The 26,174-nt window shown below is 43.0% G+C and overlaps 1 protein-coding gene and 1 pseudogene across 6 annotated transcripts in view; one reads left to right on the top strand and one right to left on the bottom strand.

Annotated features, from left to right (window-relative positions):
- ALG9 (ALG9 alpha-1,2-mannosyltransferase) overlaps nucleotides 1-25,670 on the top strand; it is a 97,721-nt gene extending 72,051 nt beyond the window's left edge. For 3 of the 6 annotated variants that reach the window (XM_032167354.2, XM_058446520.1, XM_058446519.1), the window contains 2 exons: nucleotides 14,637-14,755; nucleotides 15,097-18,970. In XM_032167354.2, the coding sequence (XP_032023245.1) occupies nucleotides 14,637-14,755; nucleotides 15,097-15,134 (157 nt within the window). In that variant the 3' untranslated portion in view covers nucleotides 15,135-18,970. Of the gene's footprint in view, nucleotides 1-14,636; nucleotides 14,756-15,096; nucleotides 18,971-19,042; nucleotides 22,326-24,619 lie in introns of those variants that run through there. The other 3 variants (XR_009215570.1, XR_009215569.1, XR_009215568.1) reach the window with 3 other exon arrangements.
- Nucleotides 22,108-24,046, bottom strand: LOC116477212 (large ribosomal subunit protein eL29-like; annotated as a pseudogene).
- Nucleotides 25,671-26,174: the final 504 nt, after the last annotated feature.

Raw genomic sequence — 26,174 nt, 5'->3', positions numbered from 1 at the left:
TGCACACCGCACTATTCTCTAGCTCTTTCTGAGAAAAGGAAAAGGTTTTAATAGGCCTATGACTCATAGCCACATGATTTGTTTAGAAATGTAAGTAGGTTAATTTCTCAAATGTTTAAGTTCCTAAAATCTAACCCTGCTTTTTTTTATCATTTATTTTTCTCAGATCATTTGTTCTTTCTTCCATTGTCTGTCTGTCCACCCATCACTCATCTCCAGTTAGCAAATATTTATTGAACACTGCCAGGCACTATGATAAATCATAGGTAGACAGGGATAAATAACAGTACATACCAGGTCGCTGTCCTCTTGGACCTTACGATACAGTGATGAGGCTGACCTTAAACAAATAGCCACACAAATCAATAGGTAATTACAAAATGTGTTATGTGTTTTAAGAGGAAAGTACAGGGTGTTGCAAGAGGAGTGAGCAGTGGGGAGACACCTGGAGTCTTCCTGGTATGTTCTTTAGTCAGCTGGTTAGGAGGTTTGGAGATCAGAAAGTATTTACTGAGTATCTGGTATGCCCTTGTTGTAGAGTTAGATTCTTTTTTATTTTATTTTATTTTTTATTTTTTGAGATGGAGTCTCGCTCTGTCGCCCAGGCTGGAGTGCAGTGGCACGACCTTGGCTCACTGCAACCTCTGCCTCCTGGGTTCAAGTGATTCTCCTGCCTCAGCCTCCCGAGTAGCTGGGACTATAGGTGCGTGCCACCACGCCTGGCTAATTTTTTGTATTTTTTAGTAGAGACAGGGTTTTACCATGTTAGCCAGGATGGTCTCAATCTCCTGACCTCATGATCCGCCTGCCTCAGCCTCCCAAAGTGCTGGGATTATAGGTGTGAGCCACCACGCCCGGCCTAGAGTTAGATTCTTTAAGGCACATAAAGGAAGTGATTAGACACAGGCTTTTGCCTTGAATAACTTACAACTTTTGCAGGAAGACCTACACATATGAAAACAACTTGAAAATAGTGTTAAGACCATAGAGGCACCAAATCGTGTGCTAGAACTTTAAAGAAAGGAGGGACCTGTGGAGGTTAGAGTACACTTGGAAGGCTTCCTGAAGGAGGGGGTGCTTGAGCTGAAGAAAAGTAGGATTAAATAAGTACTGGTGGTAAGGAGGGAAGAATCACATATTTAATTCAAGAAGCAATCATGAGTAAAAGTGGAAAGATATAAAATGCCTGTTGGATGAGGGGCCCATAAGTCAGCATCAAAAAGTTCTATTTACCTCTTTGGCTGGTTTGAATTTGCTTTTATGTAAGGTAATCTATAATGTATCATCCACATCAGAAGTCTTTGGAAAGTAAAAGGGGTCCTGTCCTGGATAAATTGAAACATATGGTCATCTTGCTTTAATGTGACCCGAGTAAAGAGACTTGTTCCAAAAAGCAGGATGGGAGAAAGAAGATACATAGATATATTTTCTTTGTTCCACAGTCCATTTACCATGTGGATTTGCCCATAGTTTACTTATTTGATTTAACTTGCTGACAATTCTTATTATTGTAGCCTAGATTGGGCCTCAGCTATCTGAAAGAGAAACAATCAGGGTAGTTTGAAGGCAGTACCAGCATGTTTGTTTGTTTGTTTAAAAAAAAAAAAGGAATCAGCCGGGCACGGTGGCTCACGCCTGTAATCCCAGCACTTTGGGAGGCCAAGGTGAGCGGATCATGAGGTGAAGAGATTGAGACCTTCCTGGCCATAGTGAAACCCCGTCTCTACTAAAAATACAAAAATTAGCTGGGCGTGGTGGTGCATGCCTGTAGTCCCAGCTACTCGGGAGGCTGAAGCAGGAGAATCACTTGAACCCAGGAGGTGGAGGTTGCAGTGAGTCAAGATCACGCCACTGCATTCCAGCCTGGTGACAGAGCGAGACTGTCTCAAAACAACAAAAAAAATTATACTGTGAGTTATATGTAACTGGAGTTTCCACTTCAGGGAGTTGCAACCTAAAGATGATTGGGACAATTTTGTGATTGGGGCAAATTTAGGAATTCCACATGTCTGTGAATGTATGAAGAAGCCTGTTGAAATTGTTGCAAGATAAGCAACATCCTTATTGTTGGAGTGATGGAGAAGTACTTACTAAATAAGGCTAAGTGTGTTAGACCATTTGGGAGAATGACAGCCCAGATGTTCATTCACTTCTTTTCCTAATTGGCTGCTTCTTTGCCTTATTAGAGGCCTACAAACCCCAGACCCCATTAGTTTGAGAGAAGATCCAGGCATAAGATCTTAATCACCATGTTCTAGTCCCTGCTCACACAGCTAGTACCAGAACTGCAACTTCCATTCCCTGAGTTTGCCATGTCTCTCTGGCTAATTTTATAAAGGTTTATCAAACTCTCAGGATACGGAGTCTAAACTATTTGACAATATCACTTTTTAGACTAGACACATTTGTTACTGTGGCCATCTCATATTACATACTTTCTAAAATAAAAGATTTTTTTTTTCTTTGAAGCATGATATAATTGCTACATGAATAAAATAGCTGACAAGTGGGCAGATGTAATGCCTACTCTGAGAGTCCCCAGAGAGGCGCGAAGGGAGAGTGTTGCAATAAATCACCAGCTCAATGGTGGGTGCCTGTCTAAGTGTGCTGAGAGATGTTTGGTTGTGGGAGTCTGGTGGGAAATGCCTCTCCAGGATATTGGAGTTGGCTTCATGAGCAACAGGGCCTGTTTGTAGCTTCGGAAACAAGTTGGGAGGCCCTGTCAGTGCTTTGCACAGCCACTTTCCACCCACCGTTTCCTCCTTCATTATAGGTCCCTTTTGTCTTGCTCGCTTTGCTTTCATCTTTAGTTTGGGGATTGTGAGATTTTATTTTTCTCTTTTTTTTTTCTTTTTGAGACAGGGTCTTGCTCTGTTGCCCAGGCTAGAGTGCAGTGACACAATCTCTGTTCACTGCAACCTCCACCTCCCGGGCTCAAGCCATCCTCCCATCTCAGCCTCCCAAGTAGGTGGGTCTACAGGCATGGACTACCATGCCTAATTGATTTTTGTGTTTTTTGTAGAGACAGGGTTTCACCATGTTGGCCAGGCAATTACAGATGAAGAGTAAATACAAATAAGGAGTTAGATGTTGAAACCTTTAGCTGGTATGGCAGGAGAGGGGCCTTTTCTAGTCAAAGGGCCTCTACAGCAGCAAGTTGGGGACTGTTCTGATAACATATATGCTTATTATGTTCTTTCAGTGCCTAGCATAGGATTCTCAGTGGCCACTGAACTTTAGCTGTTCTGGGGACTTTACTAAGACCATGGCTCTCCTTTTAGCCTCTAAGAGGTGAACCCAGCAGCTCTGAGGCCTAAAGAGTCCATGGCACTTATATTCATTTTTGTCCTATGTTGTAGAGAGTAATCTGGTTGAAGGGAGCCAGCCCTTAGCTCCAGCATAAGCAGAACTATTTCTCTGTGGAAGATAAGACCATTGGAATGATCACTATAAAGGGCAAATTAGCCAGAAGCATTTGTTCCAGCTATTGCTGTGTAACAGTCATCCATACTTAGTGGCGTAAAACGACAATAGTTGATTATTGTTTCTTCTCATGGTTCTGGAAGTTGATGGGCTCAACTAGCCAGTTCTTACTCAGGATCTGTAATGCATTAGCCATCAGATAGTGGCTGGGGCTGGAGGCAGCTGAGTGGCTTTCTCACTCATATGTCTGGATGCTGGCTCTTGGCTAGATCTCAGCTGGGGCTGTCAGCCAGAACACCTATGTGTCTTCTCTATGTGGCTTGGGCTTCCTTATAGCATGGTGGCTGACTTCCAAGAGTAAGCATCTCAAGACCTGCATAGTTTTTTATGACCTAGCCTTGGAAGTCATACAGTATCACTTCCTCCTCATTCTGTTCGTTGGCAGCAAGCCAGTTGAATAGCTCATGCTCAAGGGGAAAAGAATTAGACTTCCCCTGTTGATGGGAGGAGTGTCAAAGAAGTATGGACATGCTTTAAAGCCACTACATATCTTGTAATGCCATTCTCCATCCAAATTGGATAAACTTTGAAACTTTTCTTTTTAAAGGTGATTTCTTGCAGAAGAGGCATATGGTACATGCAGTAGTCCAGCAGGCTTTTTCCATCTGCAGCTTCTTATTACCCAGGTGGAAGGGGAGACTCCACTCCATGGCAGAATTTGGTTGCAGGCCAACAGTTTGACATGCTTCAGATGGTGCTTCCATCCTTTGGGTAGAATTAGTTCTCCCTCCTAAGCAGTAATTGAAGTGTTTTTGTTTTTTCCCTGTGTGTCAATCATGGTGGTGCCCTTAGCTTCCTCAGCGATGCCAAGAATACTGAGAAACAGGAAGAAGAGATCAGAGTTTCTATACTTTGGTATTTATCAACTTTTATTCTGTTATACTTTCTCTTTCACTGTCTATCAGTTTTTGGCTTTTCCTCCTCGTATTCTCTCAGAATACTTTCTTGAGACCCTTCGTCTGGCAGAGCTGCCCCAGGCCAGATTTGGCTTCAAAACACATGGTGTTTTGCCATTATGCAGCTGCTTAATCATTAAGATCTGCTGACATTTTAAGAAAAATAAACCTTTTTTCATTTTTCTGAAGCTTAGAGTGTCTGCTTTCCATTGTTGTGAAATGAGTTCTCTAGAAAGAAACCATTTACAGACCATCTGTTCTCTAAGTCCATGCCATAGAGGCTCTCAGGTTTGAAGAGCATATAACATGTTTTAGGACCACCACTGCTTTTAGCTGGCTTAGCCTAAGCAGGCAACATTGTCAGAGGTCTTTGTTCCAAGTCCCTTGAGAGTTAGAACCACATTACATGCTGATTCTCTACAACTCCTAGCACATTATAGAGTCTTAGAAAATATGTATTGATTATATATTTCACATTCTTAAAACTGGATTTATATTAAATAGAAAAAAGATGGTATAAGGTTTTCTTCAGAAGCTTCTGATGCCCTTATTTGGTAAAATAAAGATTATTGAATTATTTTAAGGCATACTCATTGTTTATTTCGTCTCTGTAAAGCTTGCCAGAATTATTTGCTGATGTGACCCCTAATCCTTCTATTTGTCACATAAAAGAAGCCCAAATGAGGGTCTGAAGAGCAGGGACGAAAACTCTCTCAAACATTGGCATCTTCTCCACAGGACTGATGAATGGGACATAGAGTACCTTTATATCTAAGTAGCTGTCAGATGGGAAAAAAGACTGGTGAAGAGCATTTCTCCAGCAACCTTGATGGGACTGAGGTCAGAAAATGGCCAGTTGCCTAATAGCATTTTTCCCCAGTTCCTCATTCTGAATATTTGCTAAAGGTGACTGATGAAAAGGTTATGATGTTATGCCAGATGTTGGCCAAGGCCACAAATCAATGGAATGATCCACTCTGTATACTAGTCTCACGATGCCACGATTCCAGTTTGTGCCTCAGTAAACTTGCTAGTCGCTACACATAATGGATTTTTGGAGGTTGCTCCATATAGTCAAAATCACGAATATTTATTGAACATCAAGGGTCTATTGAACATGCCGACTGAAAGTAAGATATCATACTGGCCACATGGATAATGCTGACTCAGCAAATTCTGTGTAACCGGCCACCTGCGGGGTATATTGCCATTATACAATTATGGGACCTTTTGCAGTATATTTTCTTTAGCAACATGCCTTCCATGCCCCCTTGCACTCTGACATCCCATGAGCCACCACAGCCCCCCAGCTCCCCACTCTAGACTTCTGCTTTGCTCTGCCCCACGTAATGGCTTTAGGATTGAATTGCTTAGGAAAAGAACAGAAAAAATAACTTTAGATTATTTTTGATATTTCCTTTTCCTTGTGGAAGATGAATATTGTAAGAAGGGTGGGAGGTAAACCAGATGCTCTGGTTTAAGAGTCAGAACATAGGCGTTCATTCATTCACAGACTATTTATTGAGGACTTTCTGTGGCACTTTCCTAAAAACTAGAGATAGAGCAGTTAGATAAAATTCCATCCTCAAGGGACTGGTGGAGTATAACATACAGCATGGAACTCCTCTTTTGGATAACAGGGTTGTAAGTCACCTTTGCATTAGTTACCATTAGAATAATGTCTCTCACCGCATTTCCTGTTAAAAACTCTTAAACAACAGTCACATTTTTGCTCCATACTAGCTTTTTGAGACGTGCTTAAATTGCTTGATATGGAACTATAGGTTGACTATCACTAAGTCTTGAAAGAATTCTGAGATTCTCTGAAGATAGCTGCAAAAGCCAAGTACTGCACTAAAGGTCGTAGAAAATCTCTCACTGAAAGGTGAGCTAAATGCAAGAGAGAAAGAAACTAGCTTGAAAAAGCTGCAGCTGGAAAGATAACTGGCAGTGGGCTTAGATTACAGGTTTACAGGGGATATTAATGCTTGGATGGATGGATGGATGGATGGATGGATGGATGATGGGATGGATAGATGGATGGAAGGATAGATAGATCACAGACAGACAGAGAAGAGAAGAAACAAAGAAAGAGAGGAGAGGAGAAGAGAAGAGAGGAGAAAGAAGACAGGACAAGATGTGGGCCAGGCATGGTGGGTGGCTCATGCCTGCAGTCCCACTATTTTGGGAGGCTGAGGCCACAGGATTGCTTGAAGCTTTAAGACCATCCTGGGCAACATAGTGAGACTCTGTCTCTATAAGTAATAATAATGATAATAAATTAGCTGGGCATGGTGGCACATACCTGTAGTCCCATTACTCTGGAGAGAGATCAGGGAGGATCTTGAACCCAGGAGGTCGAGGCTGCAGTGACTTGTGATCATGCCACTGCACTCCAGCCTGGGCAACAGAGCAAGATCCTGTCTTTTAAAAGAGAAAGAAAACCTGGATACTAGGATGTTTTCTTTTTAAAGTGAAAAATTGACCCAGCATTTCCATTTGTGCCTACTGAACTGGTGACATCAGGGACTGGCAGCCAGTCATTCATTGACGTCAGCAAGAGCAGATTTATATCTCCACAGCCGAATGCTCCTCAGCCCTGATAAATAGGGCTGGTAATTGAATTAGAAAACATTCTGAGCTGTGAGCTAATTATGCTGTGCAGGCAATTGCTTTGTCCAGATCTGTTTCATCCTTGAATCACTTGAGTGACTTTCTCACTGGGAGGGGAAGTATTTCAGTTTCCATGATAGAGGCACATATTTATGTCTCCCTGAATCATGCTGCCTGTGCTGCCCTAGGGCAGTACTTTGGCATTTCACTTTATTACAGACATTATTGTATGAGTTTTGATAGGCATTAGTGTTGTCTGTGAATCAGTCTGATCTTTGTTTCCATGTGTATAAATGTGTGCACTCACATGTCATTCCAGTGCACAACTGCTCTTTCCTTTTTTTTTTGAGCTGGAGTTTCACTCTGTCACCCAGGCTGGAGTGCAGCGGCGTGACCTCGGCCCACTGCAAGCTCCACCTCCCGGATTCACGCCATTCTCCTGCCTCAGCCTCCCAAGTAGCTGGGACTACAGGCGTCCGCCACCATCCCCGGCTAATTTTTTGTATTTTTAGTAGAGACAGGGTTTCACCGTGTTAGCCAGGATGGTCTCGCTCTCCTGACCCTGTGATCCGCCCGCCTCAGCCTCCCAAAGTGCTGGGATTACAGGCGTGAGCCACCGTGCCCGGCCTGCTCTTTCCTTTTATAAAGGCAAATTACCAATTTGATTTCCTTTTTTCAATAACAATACAATATAACAATTCAAAATGCCCCAGTTATGCTTAGTATATTAAAGCTTTTGATGATAAAATAATCTAGAACAGCAGCTGGAATGTTAGAAATGAAGAATTCAAGCCAGCTTGTTCTTTTGGTTAAAAAAAAAATCACAGGCCGTGTGCAGTGACTCATACCTGTAATCCTAGCACTTCGGGAGACCAAGGTGGGAGGATTGCTTGAGCCCGGGAGTTTGAGACTAGTCTGGGCAACATAGTATGACCCCGTCGCTACAAAAAGTAAAAAATTAGCTGGAAATGGTGGCACACACCTTAGTCCCAACTACTCAGGAGGCTAAGGTGGGAGGATCACTTGAACCCTTGAGGTCAAGGCTGCAGTGAGCTGGGATCACACTACTACACTCCAGCCCAGGTGAAAGAGTGAGATCCTGTCTCAAAAGAAAAAAAAAGAAATTACAATGTATTCCCATCCCAGCTTAGAGGTGAGAATGGGCCTAAGCATATATTGGCTGCTTTCTGATTCCATCTTCTGGAGGAAATTAGTTAGTGGCTTTGTGTGTTATAGATAGATAATGCTATTAAAGATCACAACCAGAATCTGCAGGAGAAAAGGAGGTTTGTCTTCTAAAGGATTTTTTTCCAGTGCCACACTCTGATGTTAAATAGATCCTTCTTAGCTTTTCCTTCTATGTAATTCTCACCTTTTTTGTAGTTTTGTGTTCTGACTTAACTAGAAATGCCTCCTTATTTCCTGAATACATTATTTAGAATTTGATGCCGAATTTCTTGTGATTGATTATGCACTGAGGGAGCTTGGCAAATCAGGATGTTTCTTGGATCTCATGATGTAGCAAAGTCAGAGCATGTTTATCCTTAGCAAGATGGTTATTCCAAACCACAAATTCACTTGGACTTTGAATTCCTCATTGAGAGTAGGAGGAACCATCATTGTGTTCCTGGCATTTAACCCATTGCTTGACATGGAGCTCATTCACTTGTAGTTAAACTATATTGAATTAAACTCATATCTCATTTGTGTGATATCCCTGTCTCGCTCTCTTCAGCAGTCCATCCATTCATCCTTCCTTCCATCCATCCAACATTTGTTTTTCAGCATTTACTATATGCCAGGCACATGTTGGCAGATAAAACAGGCATGGCCCCTAGAATGTGGGTGTGTTTTGTGGGGGAGGGCAGATAATAAACTAGTTAACCAACAAATAATACAAATTGTGAATTGTATAATGAAGAAACACACAGGTGCACTGAGAGAAAAGAAGTGAGGGGTGGAAACCTAGGGTTTCCTAGGATTTTTGGAAGACCTCTCAAAGGAGGTTTTTTTTTCCTGAGATGGAGTCTCACCCTGTCACCCAGGCTGGAGTGCAGTGGCACAATCTTGGCTCACTGCAACCTCCACTTCCCGGGTTCAAGCGATTCTCCTGCCTCAGCCTCCCAAATAATTGGAATTACAGGTGCCCGCCACCACAGCTGGCTAATTTTGTATTTTTAGTAGAGACGGGGTTTCACCATGTTGGCCAGGCTGGTCTCGAACTCCTGACCTCAAGTGATTCATCTGCATTGGCCTCCCAAAGTGCTGGGATTACAGGCGTGAGCCACCGTGTCTGGCCAAAGGAGGTAACTTTTAAGCTGAGACTTTGAAAATGAGATGGACTCAGTCATGAGAAAAATAGGGTGGAAGGGTGTTCCTGGCTGAGGCAACAGCATATGCAAAGGCTCTAAGGTAGGAGGAGCTTGTATTTTTGAAGAACTGAAAGGGGGCTGGTGTGGCCGGAGTGTAGAGGTCCGGGAGGAAGATCGCACAAGGTGAGGTGGGACAATCAGGCAAGGGCTAGATCTCCTAGGGCTTTGTAGGCAATGAGAAAGAGTTTGGGATTTATTCAGCCCACCTCTAGTTGCTGCTGAATGCACAGAGTATTTAACCTGAGATGCCTGTAGATTTGGTTATGGTTAGACAAGTTGCTTTTCCTGCTTAGTGTACCTTGGAATATTGGATGAATAAAATGAAATGATGTGCTACATGTTTATTAAATGCTGTTTATACACCTACCTACCTAGCCCTCAGCATTTGACCTCCCGCCTTGAATATTTGCATTATCACTTTGAACTTCTGTGTCAGCTGTTTAGAATTTACCATATGCTAAGTTATGATGATGTATCATTCATAATCTGTTTCTACCCAATTAGCTTATTAGCCCTTTGAGAAGAGAGACTTATATATCTTCAGAGGCAGCACACAAATGCTTACATATAGTAGGCACATTGATTTTTTTTGTTTGATTGCTTTTTGTTTTTGAAAATCGAAGGTTTCCTTTATTCAAAAATTTGTCTACTGGTTTTTAAAACATTATTGTAAGTAATAAATCTATCTACTTTTATATATATTTGAAATTTTTAATCATAGCAAACCGAAAACCAAGTAGATTGTTTGTAAAACAAGCAAATAAATAAATAACATGGTGTAAAGTACAAAGTAAAAGTGCCCTGCTGTATCATAGGGACTGCATAATTTTTGTTTTAATTGATACTGCTAAAACTGCCTTTCTAAGTGGCTATGCAGGCTTACACTTTCACTGGCAATATCTGTTTCCTGATTCCTCATCAGTGTTTGAGACTGTCAGGCTTTTTAACTTTTCCAAACCTGATTATTGAAAATTGTGTCTAGTCTTGCATTTCCCTGATTCCTGGTAGGACTGATCATTCTTTCATGTTTGTCAACCATTTGCATTTCTCTTCTGTAATCATATCTTTTGTCATTTTTTCCTGTTGAATTGTCTTACTGATCGCAGGAACAGTTTATATAGTCTAGATGCAAATCGTCTGGTACATATATTGCATTTTCTCCCAATCTCTTTTATTTTTTACCTTTGTTTTAGCTTGCCTTTTGAACTCAACAATAATGCATAGTAGTCCTTCTTCTATTTCAGTCCAGCCACTTATTTTTTAATTTTTTTTATTTTTCAGAAATGCGGTTTTGCTGTGTTTGCCCAGGTTGCCCTTGAACTCCTGGGCCCAAGCAATTCTTTCATATACCCAAGATTACAGGAACATACCACAACACCTGCCTAGTCAGTGTTTTATTGTTTTATTTTGTTTTGTTTTGTTTTTGAGACAGAGTCTTGCCTCATCACCCAGGCTGGAGTGCAGTGGCACAATCTTGGTTTACTACAAGCTCCATCTCCCAGGTTCAAGCAATTCTCCTGCCTCAGCCACCTGAGTAGCTGAGATTAAAGGCACCCGCCACCATGCCCACCTAATTTTTGTATTTTTAGTAGAGACAGGGTTTCACCATGTTGGCCAGGCTGGTCTTGAGCTCCTGACCTCAAGTGAGCCACCGCGCCCGGCTGCTAGTCAGTGTTTTTGATGATGATATATCCCCTGTGCAGACCAAGATAGTTTTTTAATTATTATTCTTTTTTTTTCTCTTTCATTCACACCTAGTGATCAGGAAATTTTTTTTTCTAACTGCTGAGTGGAATCAATAAGATCATTGTCTGATAATTTCAGAAAATGACCATTTTTTTGAACATAATCTATCAGCCTACCAGTAAAATAGTCGTCACCATTTACTATCTCAGTCCAATTGACCCTCTTTTCTATATTTTTAAGTTTTTTTGTTTGTTTGTTTTTTGTTTTTTTTTTTGAGACAGAGTCTCGCTCTGTCACCCAGGCTGGAGTGCAGTGGCACAGTCTCAGCTCACTGCAAATTCTACCCCCCCAGGTTCAAGCGATTCTCCTACCTCAGCCTCCTGAGTAGCTGGTATTACAGGCGCGCTGTAATTTTTGTACTTTTAGTAGAGACGGGGTTTCACCATCTTGGCCAGGCTGGTCTTGAACTCCTGACCTCGTGATCCACCCGCCTTGGCCTCCCAAAGTGCTGGGATTACAGGCATGAGCCACCCCGTCCGACCTATTTTTAAGTTATTTTATAGGCTGGGTACTGTGGCTCATGCCTATAATCCTAACACTTTGGGAGGCTGAGGCAGGTGGATTGCTCGAGCCCAGGAGTTCAAGGCCAGCCTGGACAACATAATGAAACCCCATCTCTACAAAAAATAAAAAGTTAGCCAGGCACACCTGTAGCCCAGCTACTCAGGAAGTTGAGGTGGGAGGATTGCTTGAGCTCAGGAGGTCAAGGCTGCAGTGAACTATGATCATGCCACTGCACTCTAGCTTGGGCAACAGAGCGAGACCCTGTCTCAAAATAAATAAATAAAAATAAGTATAATTTATCTTTGTTCTTTGTAAGACTCCAAAAAGAATAAAATTATGAACTACCAATCCTCCCAAATAGTAGGGAATTGCTACAAAAAGAAAGTAAAAACCTGGGACAGGCGAGGTGGCTCATGCCTGTAATCTCAACAGTTTGGGAGACCGAGGCAGGAGGATTGCTTGAGCCCAGGAGTTCAAGGCCAGCCTGGGCGAAATAGTGAGACCCTGTCTCTTGGAAGAAAAAAAAAAAAGAAAGTTGGAAACTAAAATTGGGTCCACTGGACCCTGAGGTTATACCAAGGACTGAGCCGACCAGAAATATACAATGACTGTATTAATGAAGCTTTTATTGTACAGTCAACTAGAATGGAAATTACACTTGTTAGTTTTATACTTTCTTTACTAAAGCTTGTAGGAGTTTGCTCTATTTTGCATCTTTCTGTTCTACCCTTTACCCTTCACCTTATTTGTGCAATGTAGATGAAAAGTAACTTTTTTTTTTTTTTTTTTTGGACAATGTCTCACTCTGTCACCCAGGCTGGAGTGCAGTGGCATGATCACAGCTCACTGCAGCCTCAACCTCCTGGGCTTATGGGCTCATGCCATACTACCAGCTCAGACTTTAGAATAGCTGGGACTGTGGGTGCATGCCACCCTGCCAGGCTAATTTTTAAATATTTTTTGTAAACACAGGTCTCACTTCGTTGCCCAGGCTGGGCTCAAACTCCTGGGCTCAAGCAATCCTCCCACCTCAGCCTCTCAAAATATTGGGATTACAGGCCTGAGCCACAGGGCCTGGCCATTAACTTCTCCTTGACTGGGGTAGATGCTTCCTCTTCCTGTCCATTTTTTTTACAGGAGCCTTGCTTTGTATCATGTCTCTTCTCCAAACCTCCTTGCTCTATCAAAGCCCTTCTTAGAGTTCACAGTTGAAGTGAAGTGAATCTTACAGAGCACAGGGCACTGCCAGCGTCCTAATTGGGAAGAATCTCTAAGAGGCGTGCATGCCAAGCACAGTGTCATTGTGTGCAGGCATTGTAGGAGTCTGCCAAACCCAAGGGTAGGCTGCCAGTACAAATGCCACGTTGACATGACATTTACAAGTTTAGAATTTGGAAGAGGACTGCCAGTGGAACACCTTCAGCTACCTCATTCAGGATGGCAGTAACTAGGCCAACTTTTGATTTTCAGACTCAGAAATCAGAGTCAGGAAGTAATACTCCATACAGAATTTAAAACTATCACTACAACTTTTTCTAGGAAATGATAAATCCTGTTAGTCTATTCCTGGGATGCATGATAAACCATAATGGTTAAGAGTGCAGACTCTGGAATCAAACCTGGATTTGAATGAGGCCTCTGTCACTTACTGTGTAACCCTGAGCAAGTTGAAGCCTTAGTTTCCCTTTTATAAAATAGGGATAATAATGCCACTTCCTCACAGGATTATCAAACGGATTAAATCATATGTTTATTTTTATTTTTTATTTTTTTAATTTATTTTTCGGCCAGGTGCAGTGGCTTACGCCTGTAATCCCAGCACTTTGGGAGGCCGAGGCAGGTGGATCACGAGGTCAGGAGATCAAGACCATCCTGGCTAACACAGTGAAAACCCATCTCTACTGAAAAATACAAAAAAATTAGCCGGGCGTGGTGGCAGGTGCCTGTAATCCCAGCTACTCGGGCAGCTGAGGCAGGAGAGTGGCGTGAACCCGGGAGGCAGAGCTTGCAGTGAGCCGAGATCGCACCACTGCACTCCAGCCTGGGTGACAGAGCAAGACTCCGTCTCATTAAAAGAAATAAAATAATAAAAAAATAATAAAATTTATTTTTATTGAGATGGAATCTCGCTCTGTCACCCATGCTGGAGTGCAGAGGCATGATCTCGGTTCATTGCAACCTCCACCTCCCGAGTTCAAGCAATTCTCCTGTCTCAGCCTCCCAAGTAGCTGGGATTACAGGCATGCACCACCATGCCTGGCTAATTTTTTTGTATTTTTAATAGAGACAGAGTTTCACCATGTTGGTCTGGCTGGTCTCGAACTCCTGACCTCAAATGATCTGCCTGCCTCGGCCTCCGAAAGTGCTGGAACTACAGGTGTGAGCCACTGCACCCGGCCGATAATATATTTAAAAGTATAAGCACTTTTCACATTCTTCAGAAATGCATGAGAAATTTAGGTTTTCAGTTCTTATATTTCAGTAATAAGTAGATATAATTTACCAGGGACATGTTGTCACAACATGAACTTGTGTGTAGACTCTTTCCTTGACTTAGACAATACTGGAACACTATGCACAGGTACCCAGGATGTAGTTTTCTTGCCCTCTCCAGGAAAACTTAGAGCTAGAATCCAGGTCATTTGAGTACTTGGCATCTCTACAGTTTCTTAGATGCAGAAGCCATTTTGGTGTTAAGAATTCATTTCAGCAACAGCAGTCCTTTGATTGACCTGGAATTTTTCTATGACACATTCTAATGCAAAATGAAGACCTAGAGCTATTCTGAAGGATATACTGTGGCATATTAGGGACAATAATAAATTTTCGTTTAGATGACAAGGTACTCGGCCTTGATTAAGTCTTTTATCGTGATGTAGTACCGAAGTAATAGGCTTTTCTGTGCCACTTGAATAAAATATAATCCTTACTACAGATTAGTTTATTTATTTTAATCACATTTAGTACCATTAGTAAATTCTCCCAAGTGATAAAATTCTTTTTTTTAATCCTTGTTTTTCAGATCTTCAAAGCTGCTGCGGGCATTCTATGTCCCCTTCCTGTCAGATCAGTATACAGTGTATGTAAACTACACCATCCTCAAACCCCGGAAAGCAAAGCAAATCAGGAAGAAAAGTGGAGGTTAGCAACACACCTGTGACCCCAAAGGACAACCATCTTGTTAACTATTGATTCCAGTGACCTGACTCCCTGCAAGTCATCGCCTGTAACATTTGTAATAAAGGTCTTCTGACATGAATACTGGAATCTGGGTGCTCTGGGCTAGTCAAAGTCTATTTCAAAGTCTAGTCAAAGTCTATTTCAAAGTCTAGTCAAAGTCTAGTCAAAGTCACATTTGCTCCTTGTGTGTGTCTCTGTTCTGCATGTAAACTTCTTGCAGCTAGGCAGAGAAAGGCCCTAAAGCACAGATAGATATATTGCTCCACATCTCATTGTTTTTCCTCTGTTCAATTATTTACTAGACCGGAGAAGAGCAGAGCCAACTTACAGGAAGAACTGAAAATCCTGGTACTGGATGGCTGTGTTAAGCTGTTCTCCACACTCTGGCCTGGCATCTGAGAACTAGCAAGCCTCTCTTAGGCCATATGGGCTTCTCCACCAAAGCTGTTTGGCAGCTCCTAGCAGACCTTCTTGTTGAAATCCTCGTGCTGAAAATGAACACAGCCTAGTTGCCAACCCACATGTCCTTTTCACCTCCAGCAAGACTAAGCTTCTTTAAAGCACTTCACAGGACTAGGACCCTGTCCTGGAGCTATCTCAGGAAAAAGGTGACCATTTGAGGAACTGTGACCTAATTTTATTATAATGATGCCTCTAATTTTCATTTCCTTTACAACCAACTGTAACTATAAGGTTGTATTGCTTTTTTGTTTAGTTTCAGCATGCTATTTTTTGAATTCTAGACTCCTCCATGTGAAGATATCAACAGACAAAACTACAACTGTATAGGACATATTTGGAGAAAATTCTATCAATTGATAGATTTGGATGACATCACATTTTTAAGTAATGTAATCTGAGGCCACTGCTAAGGAAATTAAGAATTTTCCTTTTTTTTTTAACCACCCCCAGTGAAAAGGACCAGTGTATATTTATAGCACCTATTTTTTAGTTCTGTCTGTTGTGAGGCACATCCTGCATGGGGCACTTCTAGTCAAATAGGCAATGATAAGGACCTAATTAAAATGTAATAAGTGTATACTATTACTTTAAAAGCCTTTACAGTCAGTACTTCAGTTTACAAGGCACTTTCACAGCATCTCATTTGATCCGCACAGTCACAGCATGTGGTAGACAAGGCAGGTGATTTTTATCCCCATTTTACAGATAAGGAAACAGGCTGCGGGTGGGGAGTGAGGGGAGGTAAAGATAGTTAGTTGCCTGAGGTCACACAGCCAGTGAGTAATAGAGCTGGGACTGGAACCTAGGTTTCCTTACTCTCATCTATTGCTCCTCCATATTCCTCACTCAACCATGAAAACATTACTTGAAAGGACTGATGAGGTTAACCAGAGACCCGACTGATATTGTAACTTTCTATTTTAAGGAAGAATTGTGTCTGTATTTCTTTGAGTTCTTTGGAGCCTGTGTGTTAGACCAGCACAGCAGTGCTGTGTGATGCAGCCTGACCTGTGGCAGGAAAGTAGTGCTTCTGTTTGGAAGTCATGTTCTTTTGCAGCCACACAGGATCCAAATATCAGTACTATTCCTGTAGTCAATCTGGGGTCACATTATAGGTGCCTTATTTCCCTAAGGGTAACTGATCTGAATATCTGCAAATAGGATGAATCTATTTTTCAGAAGTTCCATCTTTCATTTTTCTTTTTTTTTTTTTGAGACAGAGTCTCATTCTGTCGCCCAGGGTGGAGTGCAGTGGCGCGATCTCGGCTCACTGCAACCTCTGCCTCCCAGGTTGAAGCAATTCTCATGCCTCAGCCTCCCGAGTAGCTAGGATTACAGGCATGCGCCATCATGCCCAGCTGATTTATGTATTTTTAGTAGAGTCAGAGTTTCACCATGTTGGCCAGGCTGGTCTTGGACTCCTGACCTCAGGTCATCCACCCGCCTCAGCTTCCCAAAGTGCTGGTATTACAGGCCTGAGCCACCGCACCCAGCCCCATCTTTCATTTTCAAAGAGAAGGGCATTCTAATAGGGACTGATGCCAAGAGAGAAGAAAAGAAGTGATAACAGAAGAAATGGCTAGTTACAATATTAAAAAGCTCCTCTTTGAGATCTCTGCAGGAATATCAGAGATGGAGTTGAAGCGCTGGAGAGGTAATAGGTCTAGACAGTACAGAGCAATAACTGGGGAGTATGTGAAGATAGACTGGGCTCCCCCTTGCTTGAAAGATCTCTGGCATTTAATTCTCAATTCTTGATTACTATTTTCCAGTGTAAAACTGGCACATATGATCTGACTACAGGGCAGAGAATTGTAAGTGAAACATTTGCCTTACTTGCAGTAATAATGTGCTGTTCTTCACAGTAGCTAAGGCCCTCTATGTTTCGCAGAGGTAAATAAGAATCCAGGAATGGAGGTCCATCTGTGATGAAGGGCTTTTTTCTAATCAAAGTAGTATAATGCTGTTTTATCTGTTTTATCATCTTGTTTTTTTTTTTAAAAAAAACAAAACCTTAATTATAATATAGCACAAAGAAAGGCCAGGACTGATGCAGGGATTCCTTGGAAATATCAGTTCCTATCACTTTTTAAACCTGATTTTGGATCTCTCTGTTCTATGTATGTCTTTAGTGAAAGCACAATACATGGCAGAACACTGTGCCAAATGTTATAGGTAAGGAATATAGAAATGAATGTTTTTCGTTGTGAAAGTGTTTTCATGTGATATTTTATAAACACATTTTTAAAAATCTCCATCACTTTGTAGTATAGGAAGGATAGTTTTGCCTGGGAAAAACAGTTTCAACACACCTGCTCGGAGTAGCATTTCTCCCTCAAAAAAGCAGTGTTCAGCCTGCACTGACTGTTCTGCTTGCCAAAAGGAGGAAGCATGCAAGATACTTATTTCTCCATAGATGGTGGAGTATAGAGGGATGTGAGATTACAGATTTTTTTTTTTTTTTTCCCTGAGACAGAGTCTTGCTCTGTCACCCAGGTTGGAGCACAATGGCACGACCTCAGCTCACTGCAACCTCTGTCTCCCGGGTTCAAGCAATTCTCCTGCCTCAGCCTCCTGAGTAGCTGGGATTACAGGCACGCACCACCACCGTGCTCAGCTAATTTTTGTATTTTTAGTAGAGGTGGGGTTTTACCATGTTGGCCAGGCTGGTCTTAAACTCCTGACCTTGTAATCCTCCCGCCTTGGCCTCCTAAAGTGCTAGGATTACAGGCATGAGCCACCGCACCCGGCCCAGATAATTTTTAATAGCCTTTGATCATGGGGTGAGTGAGGGAGTAGGTATACTTGGCAAATGCATGGTTCTCTGATTTCTAGCTCTAAAGCAGCCTTATCTGAATCCCCAAATCTTGTGATGCTGAGTACCATTACTGAACCAGTCCGCACAGTAGGCATCTATTACCAAAATTTACCTCCTGCCTGGTAGGTGTCATGTGATAAGAAAGAAGACAGGTTATTTTAATCTTTTGAGATAATCACAGAAAATTGCAGCCCATACTCTTTATTACCGAATTCAAGTTTGGAAATAGACCCTTTGTTTTAAATCATGATGGGTCTTTATCTCAACCATTTATCTGGGTCATTTTTCCAACTCTGGAGTTCTGCGAAAGAACCTTGAAAACCTGATGTGATTCTGCAGCATGAGGTCTACGGTGACCATTTGGGCAAAGCTCCAATGGCAATCATTTATTGTGTTTTGCATTTCCTGGGATTTATTGAAATAAGAATTCACTGTGATTATGTAGTCTTCTGGCCAGTATCAGGCAGCTCTGCTTTTAATTTGGTTAATTTTATTTTCTCTGAAGAGGGAGAAGAGGCACAATTTAATCTTGGCCTCCATAAGCATATTAAAGTTCATGTGTTAATCAGTGCATTCTTATGCTCCTACATTAAATGCCTTGGGTAAATGGATAAATGGACATGTGCCCAGCTTTAATTTTTTTTGCAACAGAAAGATCAGACTTCCGTATGGCATTGTTGGATTTCAGAGGCTTTCTGGTGTTATCTGTAAATCTGAATGTTGCCTTTACTTTTGCCAGTCTGTATAACCAGGTGATTCATGCTGCAAATGAAATCAGGAAGCAGTAAGGTGTTAAAGCAAGAGTATTGTCCCATTCACTTGTCTTCCTGATCCTTGTACTTTATTTCACATGTCAGTGTTTACATTACATACTTATATTTCCTGTGAAAGAAAAAGTTAAATTGTAGCAGTTTGATTTTCTTTTTCTTAATGTGACATTTTCTCTTTTGCTCTTAAATCTTTCTTAGAAATTGGAAACTGAAGGAGCTCAGCTCCTTCTTTCTCCCTGACTCCAGCCCTATTCCTCAGTGTGGAGACCTGCCTTCTACAGGCCAAATATCCCAGAATGTTTATTCTGAAAATTTTAGAAGAAGACTTTGGGAAACCCAGTGAGGATTAGTTTTATTTTACCTATGTTAAAACCATGCACAGTAGGAATTAATATATGGGCCAGGCGCAGTGGCTCACGCCTTTAATCAGCACTGTGGGAGGCCGAGCCAGGTGGATTTTTTGAGGTCAGGAGTTCGAGACCAGCCTGACCAACATGGTGAAACCACGTTTCTACTAAAAATACAAAATAGCCAGGCGTAGTGGCACATGCCTGTAATCCCAGCTACTTGGGAGGCTGAGGCAGGAGAATCACTTGAACCTGGGAGGTGGAGGTTGCAGTGAGCCAAGATTGCACCATTCCACTCCAGCCTGGGCAACAAGAGCGAGACTCCGTCTCAAAAAAAAATAAAAAATGAATAAAAATTAAATAAAAGGAATTACTCAATATATGAACATTGTACCTAAAAGAGATGAAGTTCCTGGATCCATCTTAAGTTTTTAGAATGAGAATCACTGGACTGTGAGAGTCTAATTTTCTTAGAAATCTTAATCCAGTTATATATCTAACACTTAGGTAATTTCCCCCTTTGTTGGGGTTGTCAGAAGGAATAAATTTTTTTTAATTTTTCTTTTTCTATATTTTAGAAATAGCATGTGTTATATTGTCCAGGCTGGCCTTAAACAACAAACAGTCCTCCTGCCTCGACCTCTTGAGTAGCTAGGACTACAGGCATGCACCACTACACCCAGCTGGAATAAATTTTTTTTTGTAAATGAATTCCTAATGTCCTTGCTATGCCATAGACTTTGTACCCTATAACTTCTAGCAGCCCTCTGGTGGTGTGCCGTTGGTTATCATTCTTCTTCCCATAGGACCCCAGATGCCCTTAACTTGGTTTGATTTATTTCATCCAAGTTGTCTGAAGAAAGGATGCTTTTATTAGTATAATTCCAGGAAGGAGAAGTCCACAACCTTAATTTATTTTCCCTTGTCTAGAATGTCATCTTTCTCCCTGTTTATGCGTTACTTTTAGGGCTGAGTCTCCTTTTTCTAAGAAGGCTTTCTAGACTTCAGACTCTTTGATTACATTCTTTTCTGAGCCTTCTTGATTACCCAGTGTCCTTACTAATGGCATAGAACCTTAACATATAAACCATGCAACCCTGTCTCGCAAGGCCATTGTTGGCATATGAGGGGCAAAGACCACATCACACTGCTGTGTATTCCTGGTGCTCAACATGGTTCCCTGAACATTTTGGTACTGTACATGTTTATTGACAATGAAGAAAGAAAAGCAAAAAGAGACCTGGGACTAATGTACAAACTGTTGCTCTCAATTTGGCATAGATTAGACCATAGAAAATACGGCCAGTTGGCCGGACATGGTGGTTCATGCTTGTAATTCCAACACTTTGGGAGGCTGAGGTGGGCGGATGACTTGAGGTCAAGAGTTCGAGACCAGCCTGGCCTACATGCTGAAACCCCCATATCTACAAAAATACAAAAATTAGCTGGGCATGATGGTGGGTGCCTGTAATCTCAGCTACTCGGGAGGCTGAGACAGGAGAATTGCTTGAACCCAGGAGGTGGAGGTTGCAGTGAGCCAAGATCACACCACTGCACTCCAACCTGGGTGACAGAGCAAGACTCTGTCTCAAAAAAAAAAGTAAATTATAAATCCTGCCTGTAGTACTCAAAAAGGGCAATTTGGAAGATATGAATGTGTATATTTCGCCAATTCTCCTGAAATACAAGCACTTCTTCACAAAAGCATTTTAGAAGGGTAGCTTCTAAAAAGAGAGAGAGGGTACCTTTATTCAATATTCCTATTGTGACTTGCTTTTAGAGGGTCGAACCTAGCCCAGGAGACCTTCTGAACAAGTTTGGGTCAGAAAGCCTCTCCTTCAGGTGTGAGGAGGTGCTCGGGCCCTACCAGCTACATGTCCTGCTAGGAAAAGGAAGTCTGACTGCAAGATGACCATAGCCATACATCAGATTGAATAATATTGAGAGGTGACAGCGTGCTGGCAGCCCTCGCAGCCCTGGCTCGCTCTGGGCGCCTCCTCGGCCTTGGCGCCCACTCTGGCTGCACTTGAGGAGCCCTTCAGCCCGCCGCTGCACTGTGGGAGCCCCTTTCTGGGCTGGCCAAGGCCAGAGCCGGCTCCCTCAGCTTGCGGGGAGGTGTGGAAGGAGAGGCGCGGGTGGGAACTGGAGCTGCCCATGGCGCTTGCGGGCCAGCGCGAGTTCCGGGTGGGCGTGGGCTTGGCGGGCCCACACTCGGGGCGGCCAGCCGGCCCGCAAGCCCCGGGCAGTGAGGGGCTTAGCACCTGGGCCAGCAGCTGCTGTGCTCGATTTCTCACTGGGCCTTAGCTGCCTCCCCACAGGGCAGGGCTGGGGACCTGCACTCGCCATGCCTGAGCCTCCCCCCGACCCGCCGTGGGCTCCTGCGCACCCTGAGCCTCCCTGACGAGCGCCGCTCCCTGCTCCCCGGCGCCCAGTCCCATCGACTGCCCAAGGACTGAGGAGCACAGGCGCACGGTGCGGGACTGGCAGGCAGCTCCACCTGTGGCCCGGGTGTGGGAGCCACTGGATGAAGCCAGCTGGGCTCCTGTGTCTGGTGGGGACTTGGAGAACCTTTATGTCTAGCTAAGCGATTGTAAATACACCAATCAGCACTCTGTATCTAGCTCAAGGTTTGTGAACCACACCAGTCAGCACCCTGTGTCTAGCTCAGGGTTTGTGAATGCACCAATCGGTACTCTGTATCTAGTTAGTCTGATGGGGACTTGGAGAACCTTTATGTCTAGCTAAGGGATTGTAAATACACCAATCAGCACTCTGTATCTACCTCAAGTTTTTTTTTCGTTCCTGCCTCAGGTTTATTTGTACAAATAGCACAGGAGGACCCCAGCCCCATGCAGATGGTAGCCCATGGGTGGGGGTTGGGGGTCGCACCACTCATTCTATCCTCATGTTGCAGAGATATCTACTCTGAAGCCTTTGTAGGGGCCTGGGCACCTTTGGGAGCCTGAGCTGGAACTGAAGCTGGAGCTGCAGCCTGGGCCTTGGTTTAATCCTTGGCCTTGGCCTTTGGCCGGCACAGCCTGAGCCCCTTGGCAATACAGGCACAAGGACACTTCCCATGCTTGGGGTGGGCAATGTGGGCAAGTCAATCAAGCTTGCGGCTGACACCCTTTGGGATCTTGGGCTTAACCTCCTTGGGCTTTACCAGGGCCTTGATAGCCTCAGCACATGCACTCATGGCCTTGGCATTGTTGGCCTGCATCTTCTTTAGGCCCTTCTTGTGCTTCTTGGCAAAGCACATGTTCCTCAGGAACTTGGGGTCCACCCCCTTAAGAGATTCGTATCTTTGTGATCAGGGTTTCTTGATACCATTTCTGTGCCATTTTCGGGACTGGTTGTGTGTGGTGTGGTTCTTGGACTTGGCCGTGTCTGCACCTTAAGCCGCGGCTCCCAAAGCCCTAACTCAAGGATTGTAAATGCACCAATCAGCACTCTGTGTCTAGCTCAGGGTTTGTAAATACACCAATTGACACTCTATATCTAGCTAATCTAGTGGGGACATGGAGAACTTTTGTGTCTAGCTCAGGGATTGTAAATGCACCAATCAGCACCTTGTCAAAACGGACCAATCAGCTCTCTGTAAAACAGATCAATCGGCTCTCTGTAAAATGGACCAATCAGCAGGATGTGGGTGGGACCAGGTAAGAGAATAAAAGCAGGCTGCTGGAGCTAGCAGTAGCAACCCACTGGGGTCCCCTTTCACGCTGTGGATGGTTTGTTCTTTTGCTCTTTGCAATAAATCTTGCTACTGCTCACTCTTTGGGTCCACACTGCCTTTGTGAGCTGTAACACTCACCGAGAAGGTCTGCAGCTTCACTCCTGAAGCCGGCGAGACCACGAACCCACCAGGAGGAGCGAACAACTGCAGACCCGCCGCCTTAAGAGCTGTAACACTCACCTCGAAAGTCTGCAGCGTCACTCCTGAGCCAGCGACCACGAACCCACCAGAAGGAAGAAACTCTGAACACATCTGAACATCAGAAGGAACAAACTCCAGACACACCACCTTTAAGAACTGTAACACTCACCGTGAGGGTCCGTGGCTTCATTCTTGAAGTCAGTGAGATCAAGAACCCACCAATTCCGGACACAATGTTAAGTAGCAAAGGATATTTTAAAACTGAAAGCTGTTTTGGTTCTCTTCAGCTGTGGATTCAGCATAGCCCTGACATTTAAACAAATGATTACCAACACGTGAGAAATATAATGTGGGAAATTTAGATTAGGGATGTGAGATTATGGAATTGTAGCGACAAGGAAAGACTGGGAATTTCCAGTTGTAGGCTGGTAGAATAAATAGTCTTAACAATTGGGTTTAAATAACATTTTCCGTGAGTATGAGCTTTTTTTTTTCCTTTTTTTCAGTGAATTATAAAATACTTTAGGTGGTAGGCCTTTTTGTTTGTTTTTGGTTTTGCCTCTGGTTTCTGGGCTTGTTCTGTCATTACATACCTAGAGATGAAAGTATGTAAGTTGGCTGGATGAGGGGGCTCACACCTGTAATCCCAACGCTTCTGGAGGCTGAGGTGGGAGGATCGTTTGAGGCCAGGAGTTTGAAATCAGCCTGGGCAATAAAGCTTGACCCCACCCCGCCTCTGTATTTTAAAAATATACATATATAATGAAAAGAAAGAAAAGTATATAAATGAGGCAACTTCTTGGTGGTCCCAACAGCCAAAAGATTGGGGGATTTATGACAAACTTCCTCTGACAAGTGTTTTTTTGCAGACCTTCAGCCATGGATTTCAGACATACTTGCCTTACAAGAGCTCTCTTGACCTTCACTCTTGCACAAACTGTATTTGGCAAGTGGTGCCCTTGGCCTTTGACTGATCATCTTAACTCGGGAATTGCAAGTTGCCAAATGAGAAGGGTGTGCGTTTTTGGTTGATTGGTTAGCTGCTTCAACAGCCTAGTACCCACTGCTGAAGAAGCTGTGACCTGTAAAGCAGCAGTTCTCCAATGGAGCTACACGAGCAGAACCTGGGGATCATTAAAAAATTTGCCACTATTGGCCGGCCGCGGTGGCTCACACCTGTAATCCCAACACTTTGGGAGGCCGTGGTAGGCGGATCACCTGAGGTCAGGAGTTCAAGACCAGCCTGACCAACATGGAGAAACCCTATCTCTACTAAAAATACAAAATTAGTCAGGCATGGTGGCGCATGCCTGTAATCCCAGCTACTCAGCAGGCTGAGGCAGGAGAATCACTTGAACCCGGGAGGCGGAGCTTGCGGCAAACCAAGGTAGCATCCTTGCACTCCAGCCTGGGCAACAAGAGCGAAACTCTGTCTCAAAAAAAAAAAAAAAGTAAAGAAAATTGCCACTATCTGGTTGACCACCCAGGAATTCTGAGTGTGTGGTCGAGGGTGGGCCCAGGCATCCATTATTTTTTTTTTAAACTCTCCAGGTGATCTAGCTAATAGGTAGCTAGAGTTGAACACCACTGCTCTGGATAAAGACTGAGAGACTAACAATCACACCAAGAAATCAAAGGTAATTAAACAGGCAAGATGTTTGGTGTCCTTTTCTAATTGTGACTCCTGGTTACCCAGGCCTTCATCTAGGCCTCTTCCCCACCACAGACCTATTTCTCTGTCTACTCCAGCCTGTCAAACCTCACCTGCCCTCTCTCCCATTCCCTCTGGGCCCTACTTTCTGGGAAACAATTAACTAATGATACTGAAGTACGCTAATGGATGTTAATAATTAACTGTAGTTCTCTTCCCATTGATCCTCTCATCTCAGTATACTGAATGACAACTCATCTGGAAAAAGAATGAATGACTTTAATTTTGGCAATTGCAGACCTATTCGTTGTCGTTTGATTGAATGATTGATCAGGTGGTAGAAGAGGGCTTGAGCAGGCCGACTTGCCCTTCAGGAATACTGCCTGGCCTTCAGATTCAACCTTATTGCTTGACACTACTTGGCCTACTCAGGTAAGGATCTATGGCTGCCTTGAGTAGAACAATGGGGAAAAGAAAGAGTGTGTGAGTATTAAGCCCTTCTACTCAACGCACTGGGGGAGCCTGCTTTGTTTGGCTTTAAAATATAATTAGCTGTGTTTATTTGACAGAAGCACAGTAAAGAGACCCTATTTTACCTTTGTTAGTCTGCTCTGGTCTTTGCAGAGAGAGCTTCTCTTGAGCTGCTGCCACTGCCCTCAGACATGAGAGCAAAGGTTAATCTCATTTTGGGAGAAATGACGTGAAATGTGTTCACTCAACCAACAACAAGACACCATGTACCATTCAGGAGTTGGTCTCACCTCTTTCTTGTCTCCCTGTTACTATGTCTCTAAGCTTCCCTGGTATTTCCTATAATGTGCTCCCATTTTTTCCTTGCCAGTGAAATATTTGTGGAGGTATGTATAAAAGAAGGCTGTTTTTTCAGTGCTACATGTATAAAAGAATGTTATGGATTCTTTAAAACTCACCCCTTTCCTTGCATCTTTTTTTTTTATATTTGTGTTCTCATAGTCTGTGATTACTGAAAATATTCTAGAAAACAGCACCAAAGTGTAAATTTATTGCCACGTTTTCTTGTTTTGTTTTTGTTTTACTCCCAAGTATCACTGTCTCTGACAGCTTAAGGCAACCTTGTCTGCCATGCTGTTATAAGGCTTCCCTAATGTCCAGCAGAGGGCATCCTATTCTCATAAAATCTCAGAGCTCCTTTCCCTCCAGCAATTTAGTTCATGTCGGGTTTTGATGTAATTCTAGTGTAAGTTGAAATATCTTCATTGCATTTCTTTAGAATCTGTATTTCTGCATTGCACTCTTGTATTGCTATAATTGCAAAAATTTCCTGGAGAAAATTGTGTCCGTAACTAACCAAGGGGTGAATTGTCCATCACAACAGTGACTCCCTATTGGTTGAGGATTCTTAAGTCAATTCTCAGTTGATTTCAGTTCTGTTTGGCATGACTGTGATAGTGTTCATAGGTAACTTAAAAAGTGTTT

The sequence above is a fragment of the Hylobates moloch genome, unplaced genomic scaffold (genome assembly GCF_009828535.3).
Source record: "Hylobates moloch isolate HMO894 unplaced genomic scaffold, HMol_V3 SCAFFOLD_11, whole genome shotgun sequence".
NCBI lineage: Eukaryota > Metazoa > Chordata > Mammalia > Primates > Hylobatidae > Hylobates > Hylobates moloch.
Note: the sequence above shows the minus strand (reverse complement) of the source record. Positions and strands in the feature narration are given on the sequence as shown.